This window comes from Apiospora marii (assembly GCF_038362585.1).
Source record: "Apiospora marii strain CBS 49790 chromosome Unknown utg000005l_segment0_segment0, whole genome shotgun sequence".
Lineage (NCBI taxonomy): Eukaryota > Fungi > Ascomycota > Sordariomycetes > Amphisphaeriales > Apiosporaceae > Apiospora > Apiospora marii.
In genome coordinates, this window is record NW_027117377.1 from 199374 (window position 1) to 212343 (window position 12970).

Genomic DNA, 12970 nt, shown 5'->3' on the forward strand with positions numbered 1-12970 from the left:
CCTCGGTGATCGTGTATATCTTGACATTTTTGTCCGGATCGGAAATGACCATGTTTCTCGATAGGAACAATGCCATCTTTCTGACGTCTTAGTCACACTAAACCTCAACGGTGAGGGTTGAATCGTGGGGGTGGGGGCAGACGTACGATTTGAAACGGGGCGCCGGCGTTCTTTGTACAGTCGGAGCAGAAGCACCTAAGCACCTTCTCCGATCTCCCGATCACCTGGAACTTGATGCTGCCGCATAGGCAGGCGCCCTGGTTAATCTCTGATCCCATGGTGATCGGGAAGGATAGATGAGGCCTCTGAGTACATGAGAATATCGGAAAACGTGACAGTGGTTCAAGGCGATTGCATTATATGCTGGTCAAAGCACAGACTGCCTACGAGAAAGGGGTAAGAAGTTATCCAAAAACCGAGTTTTATGCACGCCGGTAGACTAGTGAAGCTATGACCGTGCCACGAACACGCCCGAAATGGTAAATTGCTGGTGTGGCCCGGTACTACTTGGGACTCCTGACCATTCCCTTCGCGACAATGAAGAATGGCAGTCTGCTTATTCATTGCGGAAGGCATGATGTTCAAATATAGTTGCGTATCTTAGACATCGAACACTCCTCCGACCGGCTAGGACTGGAAAGCCATTTTGTTGCGCAGCTTGCCCAGCTCTTCAATCTCCACTTCGACTACATCTCCGTCCTGGAGATACTTTGGCTCTTTCATCCCCATGGCGACACCAGCCGGCGTCCCAGTCATGATGACGGTTCCCTGCTCGAGCGTGGTGCCCTGACTGACGAAAGCGACTATCTCCTTGACCCCGAACAGCAAGTCGCTGGTGTCCGAGTTCTGCCTCAGCTCGCCGTTGATCCATGTTCGCAGAGCCAGCTTCTCGGCAGCTCCCACAACCTAGACGATTGACTGCGTTAGCTCTGCGTATCTCCAGAAAAAAACCAGACCGGGGAATTGACAATTCGCGACAGTGCATACCTTGGGAGAAACCAGCATCGGGCCCATGGGACACCACTTATCAAACCCCTTGGAGAAGCACCACTGCGGCACCCCGCCGGCGTAGGCGGGGTCGCGCTGCCACCTCCGCGACGAGACGTCGTTGCCGGTCGCGTACCCCGCGACGTGGTCCAGGGCCTGGTCCTTGGGGATATCCTTGCCGGCCTTGCCGATCACGATGCAGAGCTCGCCCTCGTAGTCGACCTGGCCGTCTTCCTGGACCACGACTTTGGGGATGGGGATATCCTCGCCATGGTCTGCCACGGACGCAGACGGCTTGATGAAGACGGAGGGGTACGGCGGTGGTTTCCGGCCGCCCTCTTGGACTGGGGAGGGACAGAGCTATCAGCGTCGCGCGCGCTTTCGGCAGATACGGACGACTTACTGTGCTTGATGTAGTTCAGTCCGATGCACCGAACAATCGGGACATCTGCCGGAGTCAAAGGGCCGAGCAGAGACTTGACTTTCAGTTCCTTCCCGGTAGGGCTGCCTTCGAATGGGCCGGAACCCGAAACTTCGGTCGCAAACAGTTCTCCCTTCTCGAGAAGAGACTGGAGGTCTGCGGCCGCGGTGATCTTTGGTTCACCGTAATGCACTTGGTCGTCGTCGCCAACGAACCGGATAAGTCTGCTCCACGACATGTTTGGACTGGCGACAGCTGTCTCGGTGACAGGAATAGGGCACGACAAAAGACAATTGAAGGTATTCTTTACGACCGCTTCACGACTTGACTTGGCCAGAACCACTGTCCTATATTCCTGTGCCAATTGAATACAAGATCCCACAATCTTAAGTCGCCCAGGAGTGCGGTGCCAATTCCGGCGGGGTCTTGGGTCGCTGCCTCGGAATGCTCCCCGAGGGGCAGATTTATGGGGCGACCAGCTTCCGAGGTCGCATATTTCCGACGCAAGCCCGACCCAAATAAGTCCAGACATTGGCCACCCACGATATGGCACTTGCTTTTCATCCGGATCCGAGTATTGAACACACTATCGAAACCATGGCGGGCCCGTTCGACGTCGAGGATCTCATCTCCAAGCTCACCCCCGACGAGAAGATCAGCCTGCTTTCCGGTGCGTCAGCATCCCTCCCTCCTATCAGCCGATCGTGACGATCTACCTGTATAGCAAAAGATAGAGGTAGGATCTAACCACGGCCCACAGGCAAGGACTTCTGGCAAACCCGGGACATCCCCCGCCTCCAGATCCCCAGCCTCCGCACCAGCGATGGCCCGAACGGCATCCGCGGCCAGCGCTTCTTCAACGGCACGCCCTCGAGCTGCCTGCCCTGCGGCACCGGCCTCGCCGCGTCCTGGGACCGCTCCCTCCTGAAGCGCGCGGGCGCGATGCTGGGCCGCGAGTGCGCCGCCAAGGGCGCCCACGTCTGGCTGGGCCCGACGGTCAACATGCTGCGGTCGCCGCTGGGCGGGCGCGGCTTCGAGAGCTACAGCGAGGACCCCTTCCTCTCCGGGGCCCTGGCGGCCGCCATCGTCGCCGGCGTGCAGAGTAGTGCCGGGGTGGCGGCGTGCATCAAGCACTTCGTCTGCAACGACCAGGAGCACGAGCGGCAGGCCGTCAACTGCGTCGTGAGCGAGCGGGCGCTGCGCGAGATCTACCTGATGCCCTTCATGCTGGCGCAGCGGGACGCGAAGCCGCTGTGCTACATGACGAGCTACAACCGGTTGAACGGGGTGCACGTGAGCGAGAACGCGCGGATGATGCAGGACGTGCTGAGAGGGGAATGGGGATTCGACGGGCTCATCATGAGCGATTGGTACGTTGCCATTGGCATCCCTCCCCGAATAAGTACTATCGAGCTAATGACATCATCCCAGGTTCGGCACGTACTCGGCCGCCGAGTCGACCAACGCCGGCTTGGACCTGGAGATGCCAGGCCCGCCCCGGATGCGCGGCCCGAACCTGCTGGTGTCCATGGGGAACCGCAAAGTCTCGCAGCACGCCCTCAACGACCGCGTCCGCCAACTGCTGCGGCTCGCGAACCGGGTAGCCCCCGTCGGGTTCCGCGACGACGCGCCCGAGGAGGCCGTCCACGACACGCCCGAGACCCGGGCGCTCCTGCGCGAGCTCGCCGTCGCCGGCATCGTCCTGCTCAAGAACGACAATGCGGTGCTGCCGCTGGACAAGACCAAGTCGGTCGCCGTGATGGGGCCCAACGCCCAGCTCGCCGCCTACGCGGGCGGCGGGTCGGCGTCCCTGCGGCCGACCTACACCACCACGCCGTACGAGGGCATCCGCCAGCACGCTTCTGATGTAAGGTACACGCTCGGCGCGCACGGCTACAAGCAGCTGCCGGCCCTCAGCCGGATGAGCACGCGCGAGGACGGCGCGCCGGGCATGACGTGTCGGTTCTACAACGAGCCGCCCGAGGTCGCGGGGCGGGTGTGCTGCGATGTAGTGCAAACCGACCTGTCCGACATGCTGCTCGTCGACTACAGCCATCCGGATATCCGCCAGGACGTCTGGTAAGCGACTTTCGGTGCTTATTTCACGTTATCACAGTGTCTCACTACTTAGGGAAAGAGGAACTGTTTATTCGATCGAGAAATTTCCATTCTTCTCTCTTGAGACATACTGTTCACCCCAAGAAGATCAAATGCTGACACCGAATTGATAGGTACATGGCCATGTCCGGCACCATCACCCCCGCCGAGAGCGGCGACTACCTCTTCGGCTGCTCGGTGCGCGGCACGGCGCAAGTCTTCGTTGACGGCGAGCTGGTGGTCGACAACGCGACGGCGCAGCGGCAGGGGGCGACGTTCATGGGGGCCGGCACGCTCGAGGAGCGCGGCGTCAAGGCGCTCGAGGCGGGCCGGACGTACGCGGTGGTGCTGCAGTTCGGGTCGAGCCCGACGCAGAAGGTGCGCAAGGTGGGCGCGACGGCCATGCGCGGCGGCGGGGTGCGGCTGGGGTGCGCCAAGGTCGTCGACGCCGACGAGGAGATCGCCAAGGCGGTGGCGCTGGCGAAGGAGGTGGAGCAGGTGGTTATCTGCGCGGGGCTGACGGTAAGTATCGACCCCGACAGATCAAGGAACGGGTGAATGAGAAGCTGACACCTCACAGGCGGAGTGGGAGTCGGAAGGCTTCGACCGATCCGACATGTCCCTGCCCGGCCGCACCAACGACCTGATCCGCGCCGTCTCGGCCGCCAACCCGCGCACCGTCGTCTTGATGCAGTCCGGGACGCCCGTCGAGATGCCCTGGGCCGCATCCGATGGCCTGGTGCCGGCCCTGGTGCAGTCGTCGTACGGCGGCAACGAGGGCGGGAACGCGATCGGCGACGTCCTCTTCGGCGCGGCCTGTCCCGCCGGCAAGCTGGTCTACACCATCCCCAAGCGCCTCGAGGACAACCCGGCCTTCCTCAACTTCGGGTCCGAGAACGGGCGCGTCCTCTACGGCGAGGACGTCTACGTCGGGTACCGGTTCTACGAGAAGGCCAAGACGGCGCCGCTGTTTCCGTTCGGGCACGGGTTGTCCTACACCTCATTCGAGCTCGGCGACTTCCAAGTCACTCAGCCGCAGCAGACGCACGACGGGGATAACACCAGCCGTGTGCAAGTGACCCTCAGCGTCAGGAACGCGGGCAAGGTCGCGGGCGCGGCCGTGGTGCAGGTTTACGTTTCCCAGCAAAAGCCGTCCATCAACCGGCCGCCCAAGGAGCTCAAGGGGTTCGAGAAGATCCACCTGGAGCCGGCAAGTACGGGTCAGGTGACGGTGGATATACCGTTGAAGTATGCCGCGAGCTACTGGGACGAGGAGGCGGACAAATGGGTCATGGAGGCCGGGACGTACGACGTCTTGGTCGGGCAGAGCAGTGTGGACGTGGCGTTGGCGGGCAATTTCACGGTGGAGAAGACGAGCTGGTGGTTGGGACTGTGATAGCAAAAGCACCTTATGTAACGTCTGCCTTCCAATTGGAATGACAGTGTGTGTGAAGAAGAATAACTGAACCGGCCTCATGGGATGGAACATCTGATTACTCGGGAGAATCAAAAATGTCTAGTACACATAAAAGCTCACAGGCCACTCGGTGCTAGGGAAATCGTGCAATTGCATTTGGAAGACCGAGAACCTAGCATCTAGGAATTTGGGCATTCATTCATGGTCAAAGTGACAGTAGCTTTCACGATCTAGAATTCACATATAAAGTACCAGCTAAGTCTTCTGGATCGGCACCATCGGCGCATCCCCCACTGTCACCCGCGCATCGTACATGCCCGTATCCTGCACGTACCGCGCCCAGTCCTCCAGCAGCCCCTGCAGCACCTTTGGGAACTGTTTCGCCAGGTTGTCGTTCTCGCCCGGGTCCTTGCTGATGTCGAACAGCTCCCACTCGTCGGACCCCTGCGGCGCCGGGATGAAGAGCGCCTTGTAGTCGCCCCGCCGGATGGCCCGCCGCCCGAACAGCTCCCAGCCCGTCGCGATCTTGTCCTCCGGGTGCACCTTGTCGGCGCCGCCGTCCAGGTACGGCACCCACGAGCGCCCGCGCATAGGCACGATCTCCCGCCCGCGGAAGTTAGGGGCGGGATGGGTGGCTCCGGCCATGTCCAGCATCGTCGGCAGGATGTCCATGCACGTCGTGAACTCGTGCGAGATGGCCCCCGACCCCCCGCGGCGCAGCTTCGGGTACCGCACCACGCACGGGCAGCGGATGCCGCCCTCGAACGTGTACGTCTTGAAGGCGCGCGAGGGCGCCGTGGCGGCCGCTGCCCAGCGCGCGCCGTACCAGACGAAGGAGTCGGCGTTGCCGATGTTGGCGAGGCTGTTGTCGTAGTAGCGGGCGACGACGTCGTCGAGGGGCGACCCGTTGAGGATGGGCAGGGCCTCGAGCGCTTTCCCCTCGGCGCCGTTGTCGGACATGAACAATACAAACGTGTTGTCCAGCTCGCCCGTGGATTCGAGGTGGGCCACCACCCGCGCCAGCTGCTCGTCGATGGTCTGCACCATGGCCGCGTACGTCTCCATCCGCCGCGCCGACAGGGTCCTTTCCTCGTCCGTCTTGGCGGACCACTCCTTGTACTCGCGGCCGAACATGGGGGCCGGCACCACGTCGGGCCCGATGATGCCGCGCTTCGCCATGCTTTCCAGCCGTTGTTTGCGCAGGGCTTCGGGGCCCTGGTCGTACACGCGGCGGTACTCGGCGATGGTCTCCTGGGGCGCCTGCAGGGGCCAGTGCGGGGCGGTGTAGGCCAGGTACCCGAAGAACGGCTTGGCGGCGGCCTCCTCGTCGCGGTCCTTCAGGATGTCGATGAACTTGTCGGTGAAGGTCCGGGTGGAGTAGAAGTCCTTGGGCACCTCCGTCTTGCGGTCGAGGAAGACGCCGTTCTCCATCCAGAGCCCGTCGCTGTTGATGGGCGGCAGCTTGACCTCGCCCGCGTCGAGCTGGGGCTCGTTGTTGAAGTGGTTGCCGCAGCCGGCCAGGTACGAGAAGTCCTTCTCGAACCCGCGCGCCGACGGGCACGTCTCCTTGGTCAGTCCGAGATGCCTGTGATTTTACGTGATTAGGAATGCTAAGTATGTTATACTGCCAATTTGGTCAGTCAGGATACTCACCACTTGCCCGAGATGGCCGTGAAGTACCCGGCATCACGCAGGACCTCGGCGGCCGACGCGACGCGGAAGTTGAGGTAGCCCTCGTACCCCGGCCGGCCCCGGAACTCGGGGTGGTTGCGCATGAACTCGGCCATCTGACCCAGGCCGGCAATGTGGTTACTGCCACCAGCATGTCAGCAGAGATCTTCAATAGACTATGTCGATAACAACTGGATTGACTGACTCTGTGCCCGATAACAGCATCGCCCTCGTCGGGGAGCAGGCCGAGGCCGTGTGGAACCCCGTCAGGGTGAGCCCTTCCTGGGCCAGCTTGTCCAGGCATGGCGTCTTGATCTCGCCGCCGTACGGGCCAACGTCGCTGAAGCCCAGGTCGTCGGCCACGACAATCAGAAAGTTGGGGCGTTTGGACATGGTTGGCAGGGGCTTAGTTTCCGGCGAAATGGTAGCAACTCAAGCTTAGACCCAAAATCCAGCCTCTGCCTGCCCTTGGTAATATAAAGGGACGCGTGATATAGAATGGATCGCCGATAGGTCCAGCGAAGCGCGGCGAGGTGCTGGACTTCCGATTTCCGATTCCCTGTAAATAGCCTATTTCGTAGGCGAGATGGTGCCATTGGTCCAGGGTATGTAGTTAATGGCGGTTTGTTACCCGATCAGCGGACGAGGGTTTTTATCGCCGACTACCGGATCCCAACCCCGCTAGTACGGAATCGTCGCCCGATGCTCCCCAATGGACGGGGTGCGTTCGCCGAGTACCGCGCCAAGAGATGGCATCATCGCAAAAAAGGTGGGAGCTTGGGGGGCCAACCCCGGTCAGACAGCCAGATACTGAGCAGTTCCCTACCATGCGGACCCCATTGTTGACGTTGACGACTGTTACCCCGGATTTTCAACCGCGAGCATGCGTTTTGGTCCACGAATTGCGTGCTTGACGACATTGCTGGGTTAGGTGAGTTGGGATGGCTTGAACCCGGCCGACCAGGTCTAAAGACAGCTAAATGGATCCCAGGTCCTCGGGAGTACCAACTGCTCTCCAGCCCAATATCGCATCGAGTCTCGAGCGAAGCTTTGACACATTGTTTCCAAGGTTGTCTTTGCTCGGATACACCCATTGGCCTCATTGTCGTCGTGCCGTTATTGTAGCTGCTTGCCCCTTGGGCGATTTACCGCCAAGATGGGCAACTTTCTGCGCGACCACAACTACAAGGCGACCAAGCATGTCTCGACCAACCTGGTCCTGGCCACCATGGTCTTGATGACCAGCGTCTTCGCCTACGGCTTCGAGAACTCGGTGCTCTCGACGGTCCAGGCCATGAACGGTAAGTCCCCTAACTTAACATCGTGATTGAAGAAAACAGCAGCAGGCTAACTAACTCGGCGATCAACACAGCCTACGAGCGCATCTTCGGCGAGTACAACGCCAAGACCAAGAAGTACGAATTCACCGTCGACCACCTCGCCTACCTCAACGCGTTCCCCCTGGTCGCCTACGCGTTCGGCGTCATCGTCTTCTCGCAGATCGGCGAGCGCTTCGGCCGCCGGGCCGTGTTCTACAGCATGAACTGCATCTGCATCATCGGCGTCGCCATCTGCTACGCCGGCCGGTCCTACGCCTGGGCCTTGACCGGTCGGATCATCATCAACCTCCACGTCGGGGCCGAGGCCTGGCTGGTGCCCATGTGGCTGGCCGAGATCGTACCGGCCGCCGTTCGCGGTTCCAGTGAGTCGACCAGCTTTCTGATACACACTCACCCCCCAGAACTGACACTGACATTCGCACAGTGGTCGCCATCTACGCCTTCAGCCACGTACTCGCCGGCTTCATCGCCGCCGTCATCACCGACCGAACCAGCAAGATGCCCGGGGACGACAGCTGGAAGATCCCCATCGCCATCATGTTCGCCTTCCCGGGCCTGGCGCTGAGCCTGGCCTGGCTGTTGCCCGAGTCGCCGCGCTGGCTGCTGCGGCAGGGCAAGTTCGAGCTGGCCGTCGCGAGCCTGTACTACATCAACGGCGCCGACAAGGACTACCCCGCGGAGCAGGAGGCGCTGCTCATCAAGGACATGATGGACAATGCGCCGACCAAGGGCAGCTGGGGCGAGCTGTTCAGGGGCACTAACAAGGTAAGCATATGCCCTGACTTAACACGCCTTACCGAGATGCATTCTAACTAACCCCGTTTCCAGCGCCGCACTCTTGGTGGCCTTGTCGCGGCCGGCGCCAACCAGCTGACGGGCCAGGCGTTCGCCTCGACGTATGGCACCGTCTTCCTCAAGCAGATCAACGTCATGGACCCCTTCACGGGCACGCTGATCAAGCGGGCGGGCCTGCTGGGCGGCTGCATCTTCGTCATCACCCTGGTCGAGAGGATCGGCCGCCGCCGCGTCTCGCTCACGGTCGGCACCATGACGGCCGCCGTCCTCATGATCATGGGCGGGCTCGGCACCGTCGCGCGGCCCGCCCGGTCGGTGCAGAACGGGATCCTGGCCATGTCCATCATCTTCCCCTGCGTGTACATGATTGCTTTTGGTTCGACGTGAGTGATTTCGCCCCCTGACCCCCTTGCAGAAACGCTGACCCCTTTGTTGCAGCATGACTGTCGTCAAGGCCGAGATTCCCCACACGTCACTGCGCGACAAGTCCAACATGCTTTTCTGGACGGTCTCCAACCTCTGCAACATCCTGGTCACCTTCACCCTCCCTTACCTGCTCAAGGCGCCGTATGCCGCCCTTGGATCCAAGGTCGGCTTCGTCTTTGGCTGCATTTCTGTGGTCTTTTTGGTCCTGACTTTCTTCCTGGTGCCGGAGATGACTGGAAAGTCAGTACCCCTATCCCACCCCCCAAGGCCCATGTTGAAAACGCAGATGCTAACTCTCTCGCCCAACAGGTCTCTCGAGGAAGTCGACGAGATGTTCGAGAAGCGAGTTCCCGCGTGGAGAAGCAGAGGTAAGACACTCGAGAGGCTGCACTCGGAAGATTGATAATACCCCAAAATGAGTACACACACATACTTACCTCTGGCGCTTCATTAGGTTTCCGGGCCACTGGTCTCGCCGCGGCCGTGACCGACCTGGAGAACGAACACGGTACCGACTCGGTCGTCGATGGCAAGATGGGGTCTGCCGAGCGGATTGATGACTCGCGGTCTGTTCATAAGGGGTCGCCCTGATCTGTCCGCCAAATTTGCCATAGTGATTTAAGCAAGCGACGAGTTTCCTTCCAACATATCCCGGCGAGATGCGCTGCTCGAGCGCTAGGAGCTGGGCATTATTTCATTTCCCATATCTTTACTCGTAGATTCTATCTTTTCTTGGGTAATCATACACGGCCCGCTCTTTACACGGGCATGAAGCCTTCTGTGTCTTATGTGTCAGACCGACTATTGAATCCGGCCCTTTGCTTGCCTGTGATCACTCCAGAGCCAGGCAGTTCTTTGGACAAGAGCCTCGAGAGGGGCCATGCTTTCCCGTAAAGACTGTATTATTCCCAGTGGTGACAACAGGCTGAAACACGTCGGTCGGTAGTCGGTGACAGGGTCAATACCACCCTCCCCTCTCAAAAATGAATGCCTTGGCAGTGTTGCATTGGCATCCCCTGGCCCCTGCCTTTGAACCCCGCAACTACGGAGTCGCCCAAAGCTCCAAGTGGATCACCGACTACCGGCCCTCTTTCCAATCTTCCACTAAACAACGGTTTGCCAAGGTGGGCCTTTTGCTAGCTTCGTTTCTTTGCTGGCCCAACTTGTCGGCCGCGAACCCAAGGACCTGGGAGCAAGCAGCAAGAATGCAGCCTGGCGGCTGGGAGTGGAAGCCGCAACTAAGTTAGACAACGGAAGATCGACCGAGTTGGTCCCGTCGTGGGCCCCCTCTTTTCCCTCCGCACACGGTTTATTTCTGGTCGGTCGGGCGAAAGCCGACTACCTAGACGGCGACGACAAAACCCCCCCCTGCAAGCGCTATGATACGGCTTTTGCTTAGCGGAGGCAACGGGGTCCAGGGGCGGTCAGGGGTAACATGATGCCATATTCTACTGGACTCTTGGGCGTTTACCTCCGGATTATGTAATTCCCGACACGAAGAATTCTCCGGTGGCAGTTTTTATAAGACGACGGCATATAGAGCCACTGAACTTCTGCCAAGCTCGTGCTAGAAGGTTTATTACCGCGTTCGACTGAGCCTGCCGCGACCATGCACGTCACGATCCCCTCCCTCGTCACGCTGGCCTTGACCGGCTCGGCCCTGGCTGCGAAGGATGGCCAGAAGAAGCCCAATGTGGTCATCGTCATGTCCGACGACCAGGACCGGCTGCTGGGGTCCCTGGACTACATGCCAGCGGTGCAGAAGATGATGGGCGACGGTGTCGAGTTCGAGAACCACTACGGCACCATCAGCAACTGCTGCCCCTCGCGCGCCACGTTCCTGCGGGGGCAGGCGGCGCACTCGACCAACATCACACATGTCCGCCCGCCCGGGTAAGTCGCCATCGTTTCTCCGCCGTGCAGCAGATGTGGTGCAGTTTGTTGACAAAAGTTGCGGTCAAAGAGGAAACTACGACAAGTGGCGGATCGCCGGGGAGGACAAGAATTACTTGCCCCATTGGATCAAGAAGGCTGGCTACAAAGCCGAATGTATGTCAGGTTTGTTGACTCTGGGGGCATGAAGTTGACATTTCTCACAGACGTCGGCAAATTCCTCAACGGATATAGCCAAGCAAACTACCACATTCCGCCAAAAGGCTGGGATCACGTGGATGCGCTGGTAAGTAGTTGCAGAGGTTCAAAATCGTTCCAGGACGGCAATACTCACTGCCGAACCAGATCGAGCCGTACATCAACGACTACAACAATGTCGTCATGTCCCAGAACGGGGAGCGCCCGGTCCAGTACCGAGGATTCCACAGCAACGATGTTGTGAGGATCAAGGCGTAAGTCTCGATCAACCTACCAGGGTTTTTCATCTGTTGGCTAACCCGAAGAACAGTCTGGATCGCCTGGATCAACTCCTGACCGCCGAAGATCCCTTCTTCATTGCCATCATGCCTTACGCGCCGCATGTGGCCGGCCAGCAGCCGCCGACGCCCCAGGCTCGCCATGCTGACAAGTTCGCCGACGCCAGCGCCCCGCGATTCGCCAACTGGAACCCGTCCGACGAGATCCAGAAGACCAAGAGTGTTTTTCTGAAAGACCTCAAGCTCATGGACAGCGAGGCGGAGGCTTCGGCGGATCGGCTCTTCCGGGGACGGATCCGGGCTATTCAGGGAGTGGATGAAATCATCGAGGACGTGCTGGCCAAGCTGGAGGAGAAGGGTCAGCTGGACAACACCTATGGTACGCTCTCTACCCGTGGAATAACCGAGAGAGCTTGCTAATCTCAGCCCCTTAGTGATCTTCACGACCGACAACGGGTACCACATCGGAGCCCACCGCCTGCCCGGCGGCAAGGCGCTCCCCTACATCCAGGACACCAACCTGCCCCTGGTCGTCCGCGGGCCCGGCATCCCGGGCGGGGTCAAGTCTAAAGTGGCCAGCGCCCACCTGGACTTTGCGCCGACCTTCCTGGACATCATGGGCCTGGACAAGAGCGAGTGGCCCGAGCTCCTCGACGGCCGCAGCCTGCTGGCCGAGTGGAAGGACCCGGTCCCCGAGGTCAAGCCCGAGGTCGGCTCGGCCAAGGAGATCATCAACATCGAGTTCTGGGGCGACAAGATCGTCGAGATCCCCGAGTACGCGGGCATGAAGCTGGAGAACAACAGCTACAAGACGCTGCGTATCGTCTCCGAGGAGAGCTCGTGGATGTTCCTCAACTGGTGCACCAACGAGATGGAGCTGTACAACATCACGGCCGACCCCTGGGAGGTCAACAACCTGGCCCGCGGCGACGTGACGGCCGAGCACCAGCGCCTCATCAACCGCCTCAACTCGATTCTCATGGTGACCAAGTCGTGCACCAAAGACAGCTGCCGGGACCCCTGGTCGGCCCTGCAGCCGCCCGAGGCCGCGGCCCCGATTAAGTCGTTGACGGCCGCCATGGCGCCCGAGTACGACGCCTTCTACGCGGCGTTCCCCAAGGTGCACTTCGGCAAGTGCATGCAGTACCAGGACGAGGCCAACGAGCAGCCCTTCTGGCCGGCGGGCGCCGAGGACGACCTGGGCAAGGCGTACCGGCAGCCCACCGACAACTGGGTCTCGTCCGACAAGGGCAAGCCGGGGGTCCCGCCCAACCCCGAGCCGGCGGGCGGGGAGGAGCAGCGGCACGCTACCCTGGAGCAGCTGATGGCGGACACGCACGTCTTGACGGATGAGGAGACCGGGCCGCTGGTTCCGGCCGAGGAGGACTGATTGTTTTCTCTTAGAATTGAGCCATAAATAGACGATGTAGACATCTGGAGCCATTGA

General features: G+C 60.4%; 5 protein-coding genes across 5 annotated transcripts; 3 read left to right on the top strand and 2 right to left on the bottom strand.

Annotated features, from left to right (window-relative positions):
- Positions 1–627: 627 nt before the first annotated feature.
- Positions 628–1646, bottom strand: PG985_007959 (uncharacterized protein; the record flags this gene model as incomplete). The annotated part of the gene is made up of 3 exons (XM_066827727.1): positions 628–906; positions 988–1331; positions 1391–1646. 3 exons carry the CDS (start codon positions 1644–1646, stop codon positions 628–630), a joined length of 879 nt encoding a protein of 292 aa, XP_066682639.1.
- A 359-nt stretch (positions 1647–2005) lies between these two features.
- Positions 2006–4901, top strand: PG985_007960 (uncharacterized protein; the record flags this gene model as incomplete). The annotated part of the gene is made up of 5 exons (XM_066827728.1): positions 2006–2078; positions 2169–2778; positions 2840–3487; positions 3640–4027; positions 4086–4901. The coding sequence occupies 5 exons, from the start codon at positions 2006–2008 to the stop codon at positions 4899–4901; spliced, it is 2535 nt and encodes an 844-aa protein (XP_066682640.1).
- A 276-nt stretch (positions 4902–5177) lies between these two features.
- On the bottom strand, positions 5178–6986 carry PG985_007961 (uncharacterized protein; the record flags this gene model as incomplete). The annotated part of the gene is made up of 3 exons (XM_066827729.1): positions 5178–6507; positions 6576–6734; positions 6799–6986. 3 exons carry the CDS (start codon positions 6984–6986, stop codon positions 5178–5180), a joined length of 1677 nt encoding a protein of 558 aa, XP_066682641.1.
- A 763-nt stretch (positions 6987–7749) lies between these two features.
- Positions 7750–9745, top strand: PG985_007962 (general substrate transporter; the record flags this gene model as incomplete). Its single annotated transcript, XM_066827730.1, has 7 exons — positions 7750–7894; positions 7966–8295; positions 8358–8698; positions 8762–9111; positions 9167–9394; positions 9464–9522; positions 9609–9745. The coding sequence occupies 7 exons, from the start codon at positions 7750–7752 to the stop codon at positions 9743–9745; spliced, it is 1590 nt and encodes a 529-aa protein (XP_066682642.1).
- Positions 9746–10763: 1018 nt separating this feature from the next.
- Positions 10764–12913, top strand: PG985_007963 (Arylsulfatase; the record flags this gene model as incomplete). Its single annotated transcript, XM_066827731.1, has 6 exons — positions 10764–11047; positions 11118–11203; positions 11254–11333; positions 11393–11499; positions 11556–11902; positions 11958–12913. 6 exons carry the CDS (start codon positions 10764–10766, stop codon positions 12911–12913), a joined length of 1860 nt encoding a protein of 619 aa, XP_066682643.1.
- Positions 12914–12970: the final 57 nt, after the last annotated feature.